Source organism: Ammospiza caudacuta, chromosome 1 (genome assembly GCF_027887145.1).
Source record: "Ammospiza caudacuta isolate bAmmCau1 chromosome 1, bAmmCau1.pri, whole genome shotgun sequence".
NCBI classification, from domain to species: Eukaryota; Metazoa; Chordata; class Aves; order Passeriformes; family Passerellidae; genus Ammospiza; species Ammospiza caudacuta.
In genome coordinates, this window is record NC_080593.1 from 151,090,441 (window position 1) to 151,112,817 (window position 22,377).

General features: G+C 41.7%; 1 protein-coding gene across 2 annotated transcripts in view; it reads right to left on the reverse strand.

The window, feature by feature from the left end:
• The window catches only part of PTK2 (protein tyrosine kinase 2), a 151,602-nt gene that overhangs the window by 83,886 nt on the left and 45,339 nt on the right, over positions 1 to 22,377 (reverse strand). For both annotated transcript variants that reach the window (XM_058802084.1, XM_058802075.1), the window contains 3 exons: positions 20,788 to 21,014; positions 8,913 to 9,079; positions 3,040 to 3,127 (listed from right to left, as the gene is read on the reverse strand). In XM_058802084.1, coding sequence (XP_058658067.1) covers positions 3,040 to 3,127; positions 8,913 to 9,079; positions 20,788 to 20,982 — 450 coding nt within the window. In that variant the 5' untranslated portion in view covers positions 20,983 to 21,014. The remainder of the gene's footprint in view (positions 1 to 3,039; positions 3,128 to 8,912; positions 9,080 to 20,787; positions 21,015 to 22,377) is intronic.

Consider the following 22,377-nt stretch of genomic DNA (forward strand, 5'->3'; position numbering starts at 1 on the left):
TGGGATCCAATTTGCCTAATTTGGCTGAAACTGTAAGCAGTTGGGCCCAAGGGAGTAATGCAGTCCATGCAGAATCAGCACCTTAATGCTCCACAGATTGAAAAAAGAGAGGACACCCTTGAAGCCCTGTCACCCACTACCTCTGACACCTGCCAAAGAGAGCAGCAACAAAACAAAAAGGCACAGTTCCAGTATGAGTTTGTTGATCAGAGCTCTCAAATGGGATGTGAAATGACATGACTGGAACACACTGCTCCTCCAGTGAAGGGGAATGACCTAAAGATCAGCCTCTCCCCATCTCTGGCCTCAAAGCTGAGGCACAGCCTGAGCACAAGAGCATCGTTAGTGGGACTGATTCTGATGTTATTAACGAGTTGTGTGGTTCCCCCTGCTCCCACACACTAATTTTAATCCCTTGCTGTACAGCTTGCAGAATGAAAGGTCTCATTAAGTGCCCTGCTTTACACTCCCAATTAAGAGCAGCTCCCGCCCACCGCAGATGGCAGAACGAGCAGCACGTCCAGCCACAAACACTTCTGGGCACAGGCTCCTGATCTGGTCAAGACTCTTGAAGATGAAGAATATTTAAAACCAAACAAAGGTCACAGCATCCTTAAAACAGTCAAGCATCAAGGAGAAAATAGTGATTTGACATATCAAGCCCGAGCTGAGAAGCCTGAAATGCAGTGATTTGCAGAGGGCAGAGCAGTCGCTGCAGTGAATGGGAGCAGTCATGCATGTGCAGCACAAACGTGTGCCAGCCTTGGTTTAACAGCCTGGTAATTGTGCTTTGGGTGAGCTGCATGAATAAACCCTGCCTGTTGACAGTGATTAAAGTAACATTTTGTTATCTTTACAAAATGCTCTGTACTTTTCCAGAAGATCACTTGAGGATTTAAACTTTTTTTTTTTAACAATACTGTGGCTTCCAACTCAGATTCAAGAAAATCATTAAAATTTCAAATTCCATGGGTGACAGAGGGAACCATGTTTCTTCTCCTTCTCCATGAACTTTTATATCTGTTGCATTTTTTAAAATTACATTTTTTTAAAAATTACATCTTTAGTAAGGCAAACAACGTGTTTGGATATTACCAAATTAGAAAAAAGGTTCCCAGTCTCATCCTGTCAAGAAAATCAAAGGCATCTGGTCCTCACAAAAATCTTTTTTACACATTTGTAACATACAAGACAGCAATGTCTTTGAGTTTTACATTGAGAAAACCTAATTCGACAACAGAGCCGTTGTTTCTGTCAGATTTTTAAAATTTTTTACCTGAGTTCTACACTCCTTATCTGTGACAGTTGCCTCTGTGCAGAAAGCTCAGGATATCTATGTATGCATGTATGAATTCTGTACATTCTGTTGTTCTTGCCTACACACAACATGATGCATCTGACTGAGAGCAGTGGTTAAGCAAAAGATGTTAAAATGTTGCAGGAATGACACTGAGATAGCAAAATGTGAAAAATCATCTTTCCCTGGTTTTTTATCCCCCTCTCTGCTGTAGGCCTGGTTTATGATGCAGTGTTACTGCTTAAACTGTTCTCTTGCCTTCTTTTCATACATCACTGCTGCTGCCTTAACACTTTACCACACAGAAGTTATTGTCCTAGTTTATCCAAGAGGACAAGTGAAATTTATGGAGCAAAGCAGAATCATGGATAGAGAATGACAGCTCTGGAAAGTTCTGCACCTGATTTCCATGACAACGGAGACCCAAATACCTCAGAGCACCCCAAAACAAAGAGCAGTGACTTTTAAAGAACTGGATTCAGAAATACCTCACTATAAGGTGAAAAAGAAAGGGGAAGAGAAAATAAATGGGATTGTGTGAAGAGCAAGGAGACAAGAACCTCTGATTTTCATTTTATAACAGCACTGGGATTCAGGGCACTGCAGGTACAGGCAGCTGTCAGCATTGCCTATCAGTCCCAATGACCTTCCAAAACCTTCTATTCTGAGCCATTTGTAATGATTTCTCCAAATTTAGTTAGAAGTTAACAAATATTCCTCTGGCATTTCAAGCTCCTTGCTTTATAGAAGCATTTCCCTGAAGCAGAAATAAGAGGGCACTGCAGGCTTGCCAGGTGTTGAACAGGAAAGTGATGAAGTTCAGGGAATTATTTTGGAACTTATCATGGGAAACAGAAATCTCCTGTGTTTAAAACCAGTATGAAGGAAGTTCCTTGCTGCTAAAGGAAAAGAGAACATCGTTTTGTTGTACAAGATCCCCTGGCAGTACTACACTAAAAACTCACCAAATTCAGACATTTTAGGCTGAATCCAGCATATCACACAAATCACTTAAACTAGAATGTGAAGTCCAAGGAAGCACTGCAGGAGAAGTGTCTTTTCAGAAGTCAACTTCATCATAGATCAATACAAAAATTGGATCACACAGTAAAAAAAAAAAAAAAAAAAAAATTTACCTAAGACAAGAATGTTTTGTGCACAATTGTGCTTTCTGGAGTTAGGGTAACCATTTTAGTCCTAACTCCCTCAAAATACCCCCAAGCGGTTTTATTGTGAGCTTGTTGATGTAAAAGCAGATTAAAACCATTTACCTGAATAAAATCAGAATTTAATGTTTAATTTATAGAAACTTTGACTATTATGCAGTTTTAGTAATCCAGAAGATATTTTAAACCCAAGAAAATAACCTAAAAATGTGAGTGGGAAAAGCATTTGATGGTTTGTAGTGAAATTGTCGCTCACACTTAAAAATAAAAATAAAGAAATTCATGAGTTTAATCAAGTGTGAATGAACTGTAAGAAGCCAGTGGAACAACAGTCAATTTTATCTGAGTTAGGACAATTATCACTTGCAGAATCACCTCGGTTTTGGAACATATTCCTCACCACTTCTCAAGCAGAAAGATGCCATGGGCTTTGTGCCCTTTCTGCCTTATACATGCAACCTTTAGTTTTTCCATTTTTCTGCTTCTGCAGTAATATGCTACCCACACAAACAAACCCAGAGTTCTCTAAATTCAGCAAAATCAGCAAAAGATTTTGAGCAGAAGAACAAAACATACCTGCTGATAGAAAAAATTTAGAGTTGGTTTGTCCTCAGTGAACTGGTTTAGAAATCCTTTTGGCAAATACCGAATTCTCAATTCATATCTGAAAAGCAAGAAAAAGTGACTTTTGAGCAGAATTAAAATTGAGATTTCCTCACAACATTCTTAAAAATACAAATAAACTCAAAATAAGCTTAGAAAACTAATGAAAAACTTCCTTTTTGATTACTCAAGAGAACTAAACTGGAATTTATGTGTAACAGACATTTCACAGAGATATTTACAAAGGACCTTTGTAACAGAAGCAAACAGAGCCTTGCTGCCTTCTCAGAGCTTCAGAGAGGACCAAGCATCAAGACTTGGAGCAGATAAGCTCCAGATCCATGGGAAGGGAGGCCCCAGTTAGGTGACAACAGATGAGCTGCCACAAGCCCTGACATGACCCCTGGACACAGCTTTCATCTCTGCTTCTCACATGAGGGACTGAAAACGCTGATCCTGCTGCTCCAGGAGTGACAAACAGTGTCACTCACCAGGGAACCAAAGGAACAGGACCCTGCTCCTTCTCTGATCCGTGCTCCAATACTCACCCCTGGATTTTCCATAGGTTTTGAAGGGATTTCTCTGTAAAAAGGTTCTCTGCTCCCTTATTCATCATCAAGACACATGCAAAAGCCAAACAGTTTTGAACCTGACAGTCATATTTTTAAAGGTAATTCTACACTAGAAGTGAGGGAAATTCAGAATGAGCCTTGACCCACAACCTACACCTAATCTGAATCACTTCTCAAACCTTAACTTCTGCTTTCAGCCCCTAAATTTAGTAATATTTCTTGTCATAAACTTCTGCTTTCAATCCCTAAGTTTAGTATTATTGCTTGTCCTGTGGTAACAGCCTATGGTGTTTGACACAGACTGTTTGCTTCTTCCTCTGACACATTCCTTCAATGAAAAGTCTGATAATGAATATCTCCATCCCCTGGGCTGTGCCAACACAGCATATCCTACCACACACTCTTAACAGCACTTCCCAAAGTAAGTATATTTAATAATCTGCTCGTGATAAGAGCAAATATTACAACATTTCAATCAATTGGTTTCAGCAGAACAAGAAATACTTTTCAGCAAGTGATTTGGCTGCCTGTAATAAAGATTTATGTGGTGATTTGGTAAAAATCTACTAGGGGTAAGTGCTGCCTAGGATTCCACAGCAAGCAGAACTTGCAATATCCTTATTTACTTAGAATTAATTGAAAAAACACTGTCCTGTTAGAAACCATTAAAATAAGGAAAAAATTTGGAAACTGTAAATACACACACTGTATACAAACAAAGAATACTAGAATGATGCCTTGTTGTAGTATGACAATATATTTCCTAAGTCCTGTGCACAGAAAACATGTTGTTAAATTAAAGAGTGAAATGCAGGAGGCTGAGAACACCTGACAGGGAGTAGATTTACAGTAGATACAAGGGAGAAATATTTCACTCTAAATGTGGTGAGGCCCTGGCACAGGTTGCCCAGAAAAGCTGTGGCTGCCCCATCCCTGGAAGTGTTCAAGGCCAGGCTGGATGGGGCTTGGAGCAACCAGGGATAGTGGAAGGTGTCCCTGCCCTGTCACTGGGTTGGACTCAGTGATCCTTAAATGTCCTTCTCAGTCCAAACCATTCTGTGACACAGGACACAGACACAGATAAACAAAAAAAGACTCCAAGTCTTTAAAGACAAACTTTCACAGGTTACGCTCATATGTAAGGGAACATAGAATCACCTTCTATTGCTGATCAGCCTTTACATTTCATGATCCCCAGCAGATAACTGGTTATTCACTAAAATTTAGGTGTCAGCCGAATTGTACCTGCAGGTGTTTATGTGTCAGGGAGAGAAGGCGGCACAAGCACCCTGTCCAGAAAAGCAGAGCCTCTCCTGTTTTTTATTCTGCCATATCCACTAAAATCTACTGAACACAACTGCAGAGACTGACAGGGAATAAAACAAGTCTGTATAAAAGACTTCCTTCTTTTTGGGGACTCTATAATCCAGTGTGTTTTAGAATGACAGAATCATTAAGGTTGGAAAAGGTCTTTAAGACCTTCAAGTCCAACCATCAACCCAGCACCACCAGCATGTTCACCGCTAAACAGCATCCTCAAGTACCAAATCCACTTTCTTTGGAGCACTTGCAAGGATGGTTACTCCATTGCTTCCCTGGGCAGCCTGTTCCAGTGCTTGACAACCCTTTCCATTAAGAATTTTTTTCTAATATCCAACCTAAATCTCTCCTGGAGCACAAATATGGGGAGAAGCAGCTGAGGAAGCAAAGGAGGCTCAGGGGAGACCTCATCACTCTCTAAAACTCTCTACAGGAGAATGTAGCTAGGTAGGGGTCAGGTTCTTCTCCTAAGTAACAAGTAATAGGATGAGAAGAAACCATCCCAAGTTGCACCAGGAGAGGTTTAGACTGAATTATAGATCAGAAAACTAGATATTCAATATCAGAACAAATTTCTTCATGGGCTGTCAGAGATTGGAAGGGGCTGCTCAGGAAAGTGGTGGCATCACATCCCTGGAGGGATTTAAAGTAGGGGTGGCACTTGGGGACATGGTTTAGTAGTGGCCTTGGCAGAGCTGGGTTAACTGCAGGGCTTGATGACTTTAGAGGTGTCTTCCAGCCCAACTGATTCTGTCATTCTAGGATGCAGAACGCTATTACTCTCTGGGATTAATAAACAAAACAAAACAAAAACCAAAAAAGCAAACCACATAGGAAAATCCACCTCTCTCCTTTACAGGGACTTGTCCTCTTAACTGATCAGCCATTGAAGTGCTGCTTCTTGCAACAGGATCTCATGAGAAAATCAGGTAAGGCAAAGCAGCTCAGCTGGGCCAGTGACTGTGAGTGACCTTCATTAGCTATTTATAACCTCATCTCTGCCTGTGGGAATGAAGGAGCTGACTTCCAAAGGCCAACACAAGGATGGGCTCAATTTTCAACATCCTCTACTGGCTTTGAAATGCAGCCAACTGACAAGGATGACATGTCCCTTTCTCACAAACCAGGTCTGCTCTCAGAGCAAACATCTCAGCTGATGATCACTCCCCTTATGTGTGATAAATTATTCCTGGAAGATCACCACTCTGCTTCTGCAAGCACTACAGGGCAGCTGATGGAGCCAAAAGAAAAACGATGATCCAACTCTTAACAATTTGTGCCACTGAAAGAAATAACCTTGCCAATTCCAACCCTACTTCCAGCAGGTTCTGATTCAGTTCACATCAACAGCAAAGTAACCAGAACAGAGAAGATGAGAACCAAAGGGGCAGACAGAGGGGAAGTCTTGTGTGAGTTTAATGAACTGAACCAGCTCACTGCAGCTCATAGAAGTATTAAGGCTCACAGAAGGAAAGGAAAAGAAATGGATAACTGGAAACCAGAGAAGAGAGAAGACAGAGTGCAGCAGGGAGAGGGACAGGTCTGTTATAGCAACTTGGTCAACTCATCAAACCATCCCAGAGGTGATCTGGCCTTGTACCTGTGCCAGGGCTTTTGCATCACAGCTACCAAAACTCAGAGTCCAGGACTGCTGAGCACTGGGGTGGCTCCTGCCTGTCAGAGCCACAGCATGGATGTCACCTGGTCACAGGGACCTGCTCCACAAACCCCAACAGAGCTAGGAGGTGTCTGCCCTGAGGGGAACAGGGTGCTCCAACACACATAACTTGATATGTGAACCTCCTGATATTCTTTTGTGTGACACAAAACACCAGCAAAAGGAACAGGGCTCTGGCACAGAGGGTTTTGACAGAGGCATGAAGGAGAGCAGCTGTGCCTGCTGCTCAAGGCTCAGTATTGACACCCACCCTCATCATTTTGTGTATCTGTGATTTAAAACCCCACATCCTGCTAACCCTGGCTCACCCAGCTGGGGGATGGATTTTACCCTGGTAACTTTTGTGTGCAACCTACTGACAATTCCTGTAACTTCTGGTATCTGGATTAGTCCAGAAGAATTCCAAGCTGTAATTTCTGAACACTGAATACACAAACCTTTAATTTGGATGATAAAAACAAAATAATCACGTGAGGTATTTGGTGGTTTACTAACACTATAGGAAGCTTTTAATTTAAGAACCATTCCAAGACTACCTCCCCTTTAGTAATCTAAATATTTCTACAAGTACTGTCATATGATCTTAGACACTTTGTGTTCTGGCATTACAAATATGACAGCAGCATTTTGATTATGCACAGCAAATCTCTCTGGGTTTAAAAGGTATGTCAGGCTGCATGTATTTGATAACATACTAAATGACACTTGGAAAGGTATTGAATAATTTACACCTTATCATAGCTCTTTCACGAGCATTTTACACAATTCCTTTCCACAAGCTTCAAAACAACATCTAACTTTGTTTTAAAAACCAATTAAATGTGTTCTGCAATGTGTACCATGCAAGTTGCATTGCCTTATAAAAATGGAATTGACACTGGTACACAAGGTAACAAATTTCCACAGCATAAATTATTCACATCTCACCCACCACTTGATAACACCACTAATCACAAAAAGGACTCAAGAATCTCCTCCTTTCTAAGGTGTGATTTCACAATATTATCAATGAAAGGGAAAATACTTGTGTAGATCACTGAAACAATAAAATATAACATGCATAAAAGAGAATATGCAACATTCTTGAAACACAGGTTTTAAATATTCCTAATTTCTTTGAATTTGTGGGATTTGTTAAAATTGGGACCCTAAAGAGAATTTACAAACTAAATATTGCCAAATGAGACATCTGCTAAAATATAATAACTCCACTTGTGAGAAATTATTGACTATTTACAATACTTTTGCAGAAGGTATGTGCATCCTTTAAAACAACCAGCAACTTCATCACAATTGTGGTTATGAGCATAAACCACAGAAATAGATGCACAACACCCCTGTGGAACAAGTAACCACATTAATCTATCCTTTGGTTTAATCTCTATTTGGTTTATTGGTATTTTACAACTCTGAGCTCCTCATTTCCTCTAGTAGACTACTGTGTCCTTCTGCAAATAAATTTTAGTTTCCTCTTGTCTTTCTACCAGGAAAGTGGAGAGAGTTTCCTTCCCTCCTGTCCTGAGTGGGTATCACAGCTTACCCTCCTAAAAAGCTAAAGAAACTTAGGTTATGGCACTTCTTTCAATCAACTAACCAGCAGCATGAAAAACCTCAGCAAATATGCTCAGGCTATGAAAAACCCCAAAATTCTGCAGTTATCTTTCTACTGTGCGTTGCTCCTGGTATAACTTCAGAAGATTACAGTCAGAAGGAAGGCAGATGTCACTTACTGCTCTGGGTCCCAATATAAGAAAGTTTTAACAACTGAGAGGTTTTCAAAAGCAGAGGGATAAAATTATTTCTGACTGCATTTCACTCTTTTCAAACCACATTTCTCCTGCTCAGTCTATAAATAAGTACAACCACTATTTAACAATATCCTTTTGGCTTTATTTAAATAACAAGATTCATCCTTTTAAAACTGCAGCCATGTGCTTATACCACAACTAGGAATACCATTCTTTTCCTAAAACTTTTAAGCATGACAAAACGCAGATTCCAGCACAAATGACTAGGAGATTTCTGTTCCTATTTAATGCTTCCTCTAAATCCTAGGTTTCTCTTCAGTTTGCAGGAAACCCCTTAAAACAACAAAAAACCCTTAAAGCAAACAAAACATTGTTCACAGCTTTTAGTGAGGAATTTGGTGAGTTTATTTCCCCCATTCTACCAGCTCTATTCCACTACAAGATCTTAGTAAACTAAACCACAGAGTATTTTTTAAAATAAGACAGGAAGACTTATATGACTGACATTGAACAGAGTTACATTCTTACTTCCATTCTTCTGGAGGGTGGGCTAGTTCAAATTTCTCTCTCACACTGGACACCCCCATGTCCAGGTGCAGCCAGTGAACCTCCTCAGACTGCAGGTGGCTGAGCCGTAACCCATAGCAGGCCACATTCTTCACTTTCTGACTGTCCACAATCTTCTGAATTATGCCCTAAAACAGAGAAATACACACTCCTTACAAGCTGTAAAATACAATAATTTTACATATATATATATTTTAATTTTAAATATTACCATGTAATACCCTACACAAAATACTAAGCAGCACATAGGTAGTGACTTTATTAAAAATACTAAACATATTTTATTGTAAGCCATTTTTTCTTTCACACAACCAATATAATTGCTGAAGTTTTACCAGCAAGACTTCAGAAAACATCAATAAATATGTTCCATGCATTTTATCAGATTCAGGCCAGTAGTTCCTCTATGTAAAACAGAATAATATAAAAGCCAATATTTCAAAAGCAGGTTTGTGGATGAAAGCAAGATGCATTAGTTCAAAAAGCCCACCAGCAGTCTTTAAAAGTCACTCTCCATCAAGAACCAGAAAATCATCTTGGACTTTCATCCTCTTCAATGCCCCAACAGCCAGGATTTCATAGGTCACACCACAGCCCCTTGGGTTTCCTTCCCCCTCCTCCCTGACTTATTTGAGATTCAGCAGAGATCTCTTATAAAACCAGGCAAGAGACAATTATTTAGGAACATTCTCAAACACAACAAATGTTGTTTGCCCCGAGGTAAATTTCAGAGTTTAAAGATCTCTTGCCCAAGAAAGGAGTCTTTTACATAAACAGGCTTTGCTTCTGTGCCTGGAATGGTCTGGAAATTTCCTACTGAAAATGCTCATACAGGTGCACACACACAGAGATGCAGGCAGAGATGCACAAGGGATTCTTGCTCAGAATTCCAACAAAACCTCAGCACATAACCAGAGCAAGTTCTACAGGAGCCAGAGGTGATCTTCTGCAGTGAGTTAGGTGAAAGGGGTTTCTACAGGATGGTGCTGTCAGCCTGGAGAAAAGGAGGCTCAGGGGGGCATTAATGTTGTCAAGTCCCTGACAGGAAGGGGAAGCCAGGTGGGGCTCAGACTCTTCTCCCAGGGAAAATGGAAAAAGAATGAGAGGAAATGGCTCCAAGCTGCACCAAGGAAGGTTTAAATTGGGTATTAGGAACAATTTCTTCACTGAAAGAGTGAAAGCCTTGGAACTGGCTGGCCTGTGGAAGTGGTGGAGTCATCAGGCCTTGAAGTGTTCAAAAACCATGTGGATGTGGCACTTGAGGACACTGTTTAGTGGTGAACTTGGTGCTGGGCTCAGAGCTGGATCTGATGACCTAAGCAGTCTTTCCCAACCTAAATGACTCTGTGATCGCTTCCTAAAATTTATTGTTTTATACCCCAAAGAAAATGTTTAAAACCCTGATTCTGCAAATTAAGCAAGCAGAAAACTAACTGCAAAAAGAGAACTAAGGAAGCACTAAATAGAGGGGGAAGATGACACATGTAGGAGTGGAATCATGCTGTTGGTGAGATGATATCAAGCTGTTAAATCAGCTCACACATCTCTTCAAACTGCAACCTTTAAATAATCCCTCAGAAGCAACACAGTGCACAGAGAAATGTAAAACAAAATTCTTTCAAGCCTACAGGAAGGAAGCACAAGCCATGTTTAGTAAGCTCATGGAGACTGAGTAAGAAGAGGCTCCATCAAGCCCAACAGGACCCTGTGAACAAGAGCAGCAATGTGAGCACCCTCAGAAGCATCTTTTTGGTTCAGAGCCTTTTCCCTTATCTTCCAATTCTGGGGTTGGACCCAGGGCAAAGTGGAGGGCGAGCCCAGACCTGAAGGAAGATGGACAGCAGCAGAGCAAGCAGGAGGCTTGCAGAGGCTGGGATTGCGTGGGAGGGAAACTTCACCACACTGTGGGCAAATCCAAGCTCTCAAGCAGCTGGCAGCAGCACAGACTCACCAGCCACAGCCTGTCCCGACAGCCAGAAGGTGCCTGAGCTGCTGGGAACAAAGGTCTGAAGCAAAGAAGCAGCTCCCTGCAGGCTCCTCGGGAAAACAACTCAAGGAGGAAGCAGAGAGGCCACAGATGGGTGCCAGGGATGAGGCAACACGAGGCAAGCACAAGGGAACACTTCCCCCAAGTGCTCTCCTAACCCCAGCCTATTTTTATCCCAGTGGATTTCCCAAGCCAAGCATTGTTTCTGTCATTCATCAGCCTACAGTGAAACTCTTCCAATTACTCATCCTGTCTCCTCTTACAGCAATTCATTTTTTGCAACCTTCCCCAGCAATTCCAAAGGTCTGTTATCAGGTCAGTGAACAGGTTTTAAATGTGCATTTAATGTAAATTGTTTAAGTTTGTTTCTTGCCTGCATTTGAGGCTCTTTGTATCACGAACTACAAAGGAGAGCAGTTGCCTGTATCCCTGGAAACACTCACCACCACCAAGTACTCTCAGAAGAGACTGAGGCATATTTAACCTCTTCTTCACCCAAAAGACAAGCTCTGCTTAGTTAATAAAGCCTAACATTTTAGCATCTCATCCAAAGGGAATGGTGCCAGCTTCTCTCTATGCAAACAGAGGAGATTCACTCATTTTCATCCCTCCCTGCACCCTGCACAGAACATGCAGCATACAGCATTACATTTTTGAAATCCATCCCTCCCCCATCTCTGACACTGTCAGTTGATAATGAAAATGGAGGTATGTGTTCTCAGATGATAGTTATGCCTGCTGTGATAAGAAATGGTTTCGGAAAGGAAAAAATTATGGTAAAATTATCTATGACTATGAACTACTGAGACAACTGATGCATAAGGCTCAGCTGAAACCATTAGTGCTTACTCAGGAAAGAATCAAGATGGACATCTCAGACCCTCTCAGGATTTCAAAGGGACTTAAGAAGTCAGGTGTCCTAATTCCCACCAAAATCAAGCAAAATTTTAAGCCTTTTCTGTATCATCAATCAAATCTAAAGCCATCACAGAATCTAAAATCAAAAATAGACATATTTTCTGATTTATATAAGAAGGGTGAGGTATGGAGTGAGGTAGTTGTTGTCAGCCCAAGAAAATAATTAGCAACAATTAGCACATGCTGCAACTCAAGAAAAAGCACAAACACTAAGGAGAAAGCAGAACAGGTGCACAGGAGGTCAAGTACAAGTGTTGGAAAATACATTCTAAAAAGCCATGTATTGTCAGGAAGGAAGTGGTGCTTTATGTGAAACAAACACATCAAGTGCTTCTCTTTGCAGTTGTTTAGGAAAGCTGCAGAGCTCATTCCAGGTGCTATCAACTCACAGTCAGAACCAAAAACTGGAGAAATAAGGAAACATGGTGATTTAGATATCCAAAATGGCTGGTTTGCAGTCTCTAGTAAAACAACTATTTGCTTATATAATTTTTTATTAATAAACCAGAGGATTTGAATTCTAAAACATTTAGAGCCACACATTTAGTCCCATCAGGAGAACCCAGCACAGAACAGGGAGCCTCATCCAGCCCCAGGGACTTGCCCAGCCTGGCTGCTCTTTATAAACATTCCAAGATTAATCCCCAAGGCTTGCACTGGCGCTGCAGGCAGCATCAGGTCAGTGCATTTAACTCCCATCAGTAGTAAATAACATGTTCAGCCTCCTCAGCTCCTGGGCAAGCTCCACAGAACCAGTGGGGACTCCTGGAGTGTCCAACAAAGCCACTGCCATCACCCCAGGCTGGGTGACAGCCTCTGAGGAGCCCTGCCAGAGCAGCCTGATGCTGTGTGTGGCACTGATGAGAACGTTTCATCAGAAGTTTCCAGACAAACAACTTAACTGCTTAACCACTGCACAATAGCAACTCCAGCATCCTGCTGAGACATGTCACCACAATCCTCCAGCTGCAAGCACAGCCAAGGAAATCTGAAATCTCTCCAAACTCTACTGCAACCAGCAGCTCAGGAAACTCCTCACAGGGATTGCTGAGTGGAAAAAAACCAGGTAAGGACCAGCAGTTTCAACCTGACTACAAACTCTTGACCTCAAATTAATGCTTGTTAAAGAGCTTGACTCCAGCAAAAACCTAATCCAGAATGAGATTTCTTTTTGGGTACAGAGGATCCATCCCTACATGAATATAAATTCCTATGAGGAGTTTTCATGTGTCTGTTGGCAGCTCCCTACAACTGCAAGGCAGTCACACAATCAGCTGCCACTTGAATGTGGTTTAGTGTAACCACATTGATTTTAATTAAGTTTCTGAAGCTGACATTTACATTCTGAACATAAAATAGACTAGTGCAGCTGAGCAGGAGACAGTGGGAAGCCTTCAGAGGAATTTCTTATCAATAACAGGCAAGGGATAGGTGACCTTTCACTCCCTTTACCCCAGAGAGAAGAAGAAAAAGGTAGAAACCTGGATAGCAGGCTTTTCTTCATGTAGAAACCTGGATAGCTCTCATCTTTACTCATTTGTCCAAAGAAACACAGATCTGCATCACAGCTAATTTAAAAAATAGATTAATATTTGCCCTACATTAGGAGAATGTGCCCAAAATTAGAATTTACAGTACAATATATTTAGGAGAATGTTGAAAAATCAAGACAGACCAGAGAAAGGCCGAAGGGCACACAGTACCCTTGGCTCTCCCAGTATGTATCAATAACACTTTGCTTCTGTAAATGAGTCAAAATGAATTGATTGCTTGTAATTTAACAAGACTGATGTGCTACTATGAATAAATTGAAGACAGAATAATATACTCCCAGTGTGACTACAAACCTAATTTCCTTATTTAGTTGGAAGGACAAAGTTTCTTGCACCAGAAAAGGTCTTTAAGTAGCAGCTCTGACAGAGGCACAGCGTGCTAATGTTTGTGCAACACTTCAAAGATGTCAAACACTATTGATATATCAAGTATTGCAACTCCTGATGACAGATTTATATGGGGGGCTTAAATGAAAAGCTGAACAAAAGTAAATGGCAAAGGTCTGATGAAAATTAATTTATCATTTTCATACAGGAGAATGTGCCCGCTATACCAAAATCTGGGCTGTCCTCTGATAACACTGACAGTCAAAGCACAAAGCCCACATTCCTCTTTTCTCATTCCTGTGCTTATCCAGCAAGCACATTTGTGTATCATATGATAAACAAGACTGGGAAACTGATGGGGCTGCACAAGAACTCTGCCCCTGAAGCCCAACAAGATAATTCTGAAAGCACAGCCTGCAGACAGACTGTCCTGCTGGCCAGGATCCTGTCACCATCCCAGCACTGAGACACCTCAGCCCAAGCAGCACATCCACCCAAGAGCCTCAGAGCCTTTCACATTCAACCATGCTCACATCTGTCACCCCAAATACCTCTCACACCCACACAGAATCCCACAGGGAACCTTCCAAGCACACACTGACAGCACTGACAGAGCAGAGCTGCTACAGCCCCGCTTTCCAGTCTTCTTGCATTAATCAGCACTTTTCTGATCCTACTGCACACTTCCCAAATTAATGCAATGCTGTTTGAAAAGCTGACAATAAATTTAGTTTTGAGTGTGGGCAGCAGGTGAGGGAGGGGATTCTGCCCCTCTGTCCCCTCTGGTCAGACCCCACCTGCAGAGCTGCATCCAGCCCTGGGGGCCCAGCACAGGAAGGACATGGAGCTCCTGAAGCAGGTCCAGAGGCCACCAAGACCATCAGAGAGATGGAGCAGCTCTCCCATGGAGCCAGGCTGGGTGAGCTGGGGCTGCTAAGCCTGGAGAAGAGAAGCTCCAGAGAGAACCTTAAGCCCCTTCCAGCGCCCAAAGGGACTCCAAGAGAGCTGGAGAGGGACTTTCTGCAAGGGTATGAAGTGACAGGATACAGGCAAATGGCTTTAAATAGAAAGAGAGAAGGTTTAGGTTAGATTTATGAAGTTTTTTACAGTGATGGGGTAAAACACTGGACCAGGCTGCCCAGAGATGTGGTGGATGCCCCATCCCCACGAACACTCAAGGCCAGGTGAGATTGGGCTCTGAGCAACCTGATCAGGGAAGTTGAGAATGTCCCTGCTCATTGCAGCAGGGCTGGAATAGACAACCTTTAAATGTCCTTTCTAACCCAGATTTTTCTGTGATTCTGTATTTCACTACTCCCTATCCTCAGGTGCCCTGGCAAAGTCTGAGAGCCCCCTTGGATCCAGTTTTTGTACAGTTATAACACTGATGCAGGACATTGACTTGAACCCATCTACACATCTAGATGTTTTCAGAAAAATGTCAAAGGGCTATTGAGATTAGGTTTAAAATGTTATTTCGCATGTGTGACTCATCTGAGGGTATCAAGAGTATTTTGCACAAGTAAAACAGCCATTCCAAAGCCCAAGGATACTTCAGTCTTAGTATACTGATTAGCACTATACCATACACCTTTTTGTTTACATTTCAAGATTCAAAATTTTGAATTCTTGCTACTTTTCTCAGGTTCTCAGAAGGGAGGCACCTACGAAGTAACAATACAACTATGCCTTGTTATCTGGTGCAGTTCATGCAGGCACACAGCAGAGAAAAGGAAAGAAAAAAGGTAAATCACACCAATTTTCTAGCTCTTATATTAGACCAGGAATGATTTTATACATTTTTTACACACATCTATTTGATGTTTGAATCACTGCACTCCAGTCTGCTTCTGTACATCAAATAATTCCACTGCCTCAAAGCACATATATCACTGCACTCACACAGAAATGAGATTTGAATATGCAACCATTGCTGTAAAGAGCTGACTTCACCAAAAATATTAATCCAGCTTTGACTCCTGCCAGCACTCACAGCCTCTTTCCACAGAGCTTTGTGTGACCAAGCTGCTTTCCCTGTTACTAAACCCAGTAAGAACCTATTTTAAATCTAGTAGGAATCTATTTTAAAAGAAAAACCCAGTAGATAAAAACTCATCCAATTAATATATTTGCATTTCCTTTCAGATTGCAGTAGAAACACCAGAGCAGCTCCACCCCATGCCCATTCTCCTACAACTCTTCAAGCTTCTGGCTTGGGAGGAACTGAGCAGCAATAAAGCACATCTGGCCATTCCACAGCTGGGCAGCAGAGAGTTCAGGATCAGTATTGGGCAGCACAGATCTGCTCCAGAGTAGCCACAGTCAATGTGTGGCACCTTTTGTCCAGACATTGGCTCTAAATAACCCAGGTTTGAAAAAGGAGACTTGGAGGTGAGTGGGTGGAATCACATCTGGCACTGAGGCTGGACTGACAAGCCTCTTGCCCTTTTTCAGAACAGGCAATATCCTTCTTGGGAAATGCTTGGAAACCAGGAATGCTGCTGAGGATGACAAGGGATGTTCATCAACAAGGCTTTAATACTCTGTCCCCTCAGTGCCAGCATGAACAGGCATTTCCTTTCTCCCCCCAGCCTTTTCAGCTGTGTCAGGGTGCAAGACAATGCAGCTAACAAGATTACAGAACTGATCTGGATTTGCAACAACAGCAAAACAATCATTCATTTAAACTTGGATGAGTTTGCCAAAACAGTCACACCACCTGTGCCAGCACAGCTACAGTGGCAGCATGAGAAAACAAACAGCAAGAGGGAGCTGGCCCAGCTGCCAATGACACTCGTGTCTTTACCAGGACAACATTTGAATTTCAAACCTTTGCATTGCAGGATCTTCCCATTCCTCCACCACAAACTGGATCTCCACTCAAACATTCTGCTCTCTTGCACCAATAGGGGAAAGTACAGCATGGACTGAATGGGAGAGGCAGACAGGAAAGAAGATGCAACACAGGAACACAGTAACAGCTGAATTAACTGCTCAGTGAAGACCCAGCTGAGTGTGCTTCAGCCCTTCCCCTAAAGCACTCAGCTTAGGGAACAGACCAGAGCACACAGCTTTCCAACCTGCACATGTGCCTTATACCTGGGAGGAGCAGGGTTTTGCAGGTGGGCAGAGAAGCTGAGGAATTTGCTCTGGTCTTTTTGCAAATGGGATGGGATGGGATGTAGCCAATGCTTCTTGCATTTAGGGTTTTGTAAAGTTAGATAATATCCTTCCCCTTAGCTACTGTACTTGTTAAATTCAGCTTTTTGAGTTCTTATTCTGTCAACACTAAGGAAGCTGACATTTCAAGGTGGTACTGCATAGAAAAGGAAGGAGATCTGAATTGTGACCAGGTTAAGGCAACCCCAAACATTACCTTTATTTGTTCAAGAGCTCTAACCATGCTTCTCTTCAACTACAAAAATAAGGACCAATCTGACAGGTTAAATGTTTTAATGCTATCTCTATCCAGCTTAGGTTGTAGACAGTATAACAAAATTGGAAAGAAAAAAACCTTTCTGATAATCAATATACAACACATGACTGGCAATAACCTGGTTTGAGATTTGTGTTCGTTATTTCCACATAAATAATGTCTTTACTTCTCACAACAACTGGTTAAGAATCAAGGACAAGCTTTAAAGGCTAGAACTTTTAAAAAAGGTGTAATTGATGCAAGCTGGGCACCTCTGGGATGGGAAAGGAGACTGCACAGAAGATCTGCACTTTATAAAAAGTCACCTCTAAGGACTCACACAAGGTTTCCCAATGCCCATTTTCCAAAAATCCCAGATCTTCTCTACCCATTCAATCTGCTACATGCATCGCAGTCTTTTTTTTTTTTCCTTAATGATGGTTACAATTCTGCTTCAACCATATCTGAAAACAGAGGTGATTTTCTCCTAAGTGCTGATCAAGACCCAGTAGCAGTGTTGACTTTCAGGGTGCACTTGAGACCAAAAAATTCCATCTCAGCAACAGCCACCTCCTCACATGCCACACCTGAGGCTGTGAGCAGGGCACAGAATGCCCTGCATTCCCTCCCTGGAAATCCCTTTGTGCACAAGCACCCAGACACCACATCCAAACAAGCCATACCAAGATAAACAAGGAAGATAAACAACTTTTCTTCCCCTGGCAAATGTTTGGCTGTGTCTGCATACACATTCACAGGAGGAGACCACTGTTTGCACATCCATAAAAGCCTTTTCTTTCTTTTGGAAATGAAGCATGTCTTCAGTATAACACCAAAGAAAAAGAGGGTAATGAGAGCATGCCAGTTCTTTGAAATCCAAGAAAGCAGTTCCCAGAATTGAGAAGCTGCTCTTGCATCCACTGCAGAGCACAGCCTTCATCCCTCTGAGGATACAAGTTTTTGAGGGACTAAATCCATCCAGAATAAGCAGAGGTGCACAGCCCAAAGTTCTCCTCAAAGCAAAGCCTATGTGGAGCCACACTGCTGTCTTGGTGAAAGATATTTTAAAACAAACAGCAAGGAAATCACAGCCCATCCTTTTAAGGACTCCTACAGAAAGCCGAGTTCTGTTCATATGAGCTTAGCCACCTAAGTTTTAATAAAAAGTGTTTACCTTTATGACCAAGGAATTGCATAGAAGGTATACAGCTAAATCACTGTTTCTACTCTACACTCTAGGATATTTAAGATTTTTTTTTTTTTATTGCTGGTTTGACTCTCAAACATATCCTTCATTCTCAAAGGCAAACTGCACTTTCTTAGAAACAGATGATGTCAGGAATCACAAATCAGGAAAGAAAGTTCCAACTTTACTTTCCCTGGGTAGATTCCATAAAGTCCTCTGACTTTAGCAGCAGAAACACCTTTAACTGGCTCATCTGGAGACTTCTGACCAAGTGTGACTTCTAACACTGGGAATGTACCCCAAATACTGGAAATGCTGCCCAGCTATCACCAGCAGCTGTGCTGACCAGGGAGCAGCCATGGAAGACTTTATTTCTTTTCATTTTAATGGCAGAGCTGTCCCAAAGACATTCACCTTTGAATATTCCTTCAGAGCTCCTTGGAAACAACCCCAGCTCCAGTCTCCTCCCTCAAGCTGTAATTCAGAAGAAATGGCAGAGTATCCTCCACAAAAGGAGGCATAAAAACCTTACAGGCTATTTTAATCTTAAATTATTCAGCTTGGTCGAACAGCAGTCATTCCAATGGAATGTAGGCTTGTACTCCAACAAGGGTTTACTGTTTCTAAAATAAATGTCATGGTAATACATCAGTGCTAGACCTTTACTACCTGCACATTCACATTCAACAGCCACTGTCCCAGTTGCACAAAATTACAAAAGAAGGACATTTGCTAAAAGAAGGAAGTTTAACAGCAACCCATCAGAACAATACAAATAACCCATTTTTTTTTGAAGTATCCGTCAAATTAAAATACATGTAAAAATTAAAAATTAAGGCAAGCCTCAAGTAACTGCTATGTGCCTGTTCTTTTGATCCTGCTTTTATTAAAAAATGGCATATTCTTGCTTTCAAAAACAATATACAACTGCCAACTGAACTCAGCACTGAATTTCTTAGCAAATCCAAGTTTTGTATCTTTCAAGTCCATAACCACAGGTATTCCTGAGCTGGAAAAAAACAGACTTAATATCTGCTTTTGTTTTCCAGGGTTTTACATACTTCTCTGGAAAGACAGCCTTCATTTCAAGTACCACATTAAGAGCCCTAGACATTTATCCACAGGAGAGGTTTGCAAGGTTAAAAACATACTGAGACATAGTTTTGCTCCTCTTGTACTGAGTAATGCACTTTATGAAACAAATCAATCAGATTAGAGATAGCAAACCATTAATACTTAAGTCAAGGAGCAAGAACATTTCCAGCGGCACCCAAAAAAACTTTACTCCACATAAAATATGTATGCAATTGCTGATAATGATTCCTGTTGCTGAACCTCTGCTCACTACATTATCCCTAAACACAAATTGGAGCTTATTGAATTGACAAGAGAGATTTTCTGATCATCACCAATGAAAATCCCTGGATTTCACAGGTCTGTGTTCAAGATTACAAGAACTCCCCCACTGAGGAATTCTCTTGGGCCTTTGCACATACAGCCATGCTAGGAAATAAATAGTGGGAAAGGGAGATAAACATTGAAAACTCTTCGTGTTTTTTTATTAATTTAATTTTCTCTTGCACAAAGGAAAATTAATAGAGGATAGAAGGAGAAACAAGTCTCCATCACTCCATGACAACCCTCTCTCCCCAGCAGAATCTTTGCAGTGGAATTTGAAGAGCTGTTGGAAGGAAGGAGCAGATGGGGACCTGCTTCCACAGCAAGTACCTCACAGCAGAAAACAACCCCACACACCACCTACCACCCTGCAAGATTCTGCTCTTGGAGGATAATTAAAAAACAAGCAAACCACAAAAGCATTTGACATGCTAAACTAGGCTTAGTTACAGTTTAGATACCACAAAACCTCAAAAATTTAAAGGATAAATGCAGAAAAGGTAAGATCTCAACATTAGAGAGGATGTAAGTCACAATAAAGTGTTCTCATGCATATATAACATTTCCACAGAACTCTAAAGATTACAGATACTTATTCTCTAGAAAGTCACAACTTTTGGGTTTTTCCATAGATGAACTGAAGAACAATATTATAAAAACACAAGCAGCAGGTGACTAGAGGGGGAGAGGATGGAATGACTGTCTGGGGGAAAAACCAAACAGTATTTCTTTCCCTAAGTGATGTACACATTATATTTAACCATTTTAAGCACGTAAATACACACATCTTACAATTAAACACACTAATTTCTTATTATTTCTTTAAAACATGCAAAATGTCATTTAATGTCACTTTCATCCCTGCCTTGAGGTGTCACACAGGTTGGTACCACTTAAAGTTCCTGATTTTATGCAAAATATACAAAGGGTTAAGATTATTTTAAAATAAACCATGAAACTTTTATGTTTGTTTGCTTCCCATTTTTACCTCCCATTTTTGAAGATAACACTTCAGCTAAGGATGGCACAAGAAAGCTAAAAAAGGGACTCACTCGGACATCGGTGGCGTCTCCATGCCGGATGTTGCTGGCCCACGTTGTTGGCTCACTGTTGATTTCAAAGTAGTGGAAAACCTTCAGGACTCGTTCCATGGCCCCTGGGGAACGTTCCATGCCAGTACTGAGGTGAGTCTTTGCACCTGAACTTGGGGTGTGATTCAAGTTTGGGTCAAGGTAAGCTGCTGCCATGGTTTTGCTAGATGCTAGGTATCTGTCATATTCTAGGGAAAGGGAAAAAAAGAAAGAAATTAATTTTAGTTATGCATGAATCTTATACTTCTTCATACAAAGCATTTACCAGAAAACCATGAAGATTCACTTCCTTTTGGAAAGCAACTAAAATATTTATGCATCTACAAACATAAAAACTTATCCAGATGACTACCAGAGAAACTGAAAGCCCCTTGGAGCAAGTGATCTGAACTTGAACACCACAATTATTTACAGAAGTGGTATCTTTAGCAAAACCTCTTCCATTTGTTTCTCAGTGACTTAACCCAGGTCCCTGACAAAGCCCTCAACACCAAATAGCAGCTTTCAGTTCAAACAGTTTTCATCCCTAGAATTTGCCAAGTCTGCTCCTACAACAAACCTCTAAAGAGGGATAAGGAAACCCCTGCACTGAACTGGAGGCTCCCCACTAAGAAGCCACACACCAACACCAGGCTCTCCTGTTCCAAGGCTAAAACAATGAAATCTTCACTCCTTTTGTTCTAGTTTGGGAACCAGTGGCACACAAACCCACCCAGACTGAAGTTCATTATTCAGTGAGGAACCATTCAGATCACAGCTATCCCCCCTCTCAGCAATTTCTGAACAAGTGGCTAAGTTTTATTTTTCACTAGCCCGATTTCAAAGTCTGATGGCAAAAGGCACAGTGGTATGAGTCTGCATGTCAAAGGAAAAAGAAGAAAATTGCCTCTTGGCTACTGCTTCTAATTAGTCAGCCACAAGCAGATGGTGTCTGAGAAATCAATGCAGTCCAAGAGAAAAAGAGCAAAGAGCACCTCCTCCCTGCCTGCCAGCCCAGAGCATCATTCCAGTCTGCTGGCTGCAGAGAGCAAAGGACTGCAGGGCTCTGCTCCAGGCCTTGGGCAAGTGCACAGAGCTTTCCCTACCTCCTCCTCACAGGGAGGCAGTTTTGAAAATGTGAGTTAAAAATAAACTAAACTTGATCTTTTTGGCAAAGCGCTCTGAACGTCTTGCTGGTAGTAAACTGAATGTCTGAGCCCTGGTTCACCTCACTGAGAGGGACAAGAGAGACCCCCCTGCTTCCAGCTGAGCTCCTGTAATGCCTGGCTGCCCCTCAGAGCTTCAGCCATCATCACCCTGTCACCTGCCCAAAAAATGGCTCAGAAAACTATTGGGGGGGGGGGGGGGGGGAAATCAAAACAAAACCCAGCTGATTTGGTGTTCAGAACTGGCTTAGTTCCATGCCTGAGGTGCTGAACAGGAAGAGAAGCAGTGATCAGGGTGAGGGAGAGCATCTCCCCTCCAGCAGCAGCTGTGCCCACACCAGCCACAGTAACAAACCATGAGCTCAGCTAACAGGAATTAGCACCAGCAATATCAGTGCTTGAAATC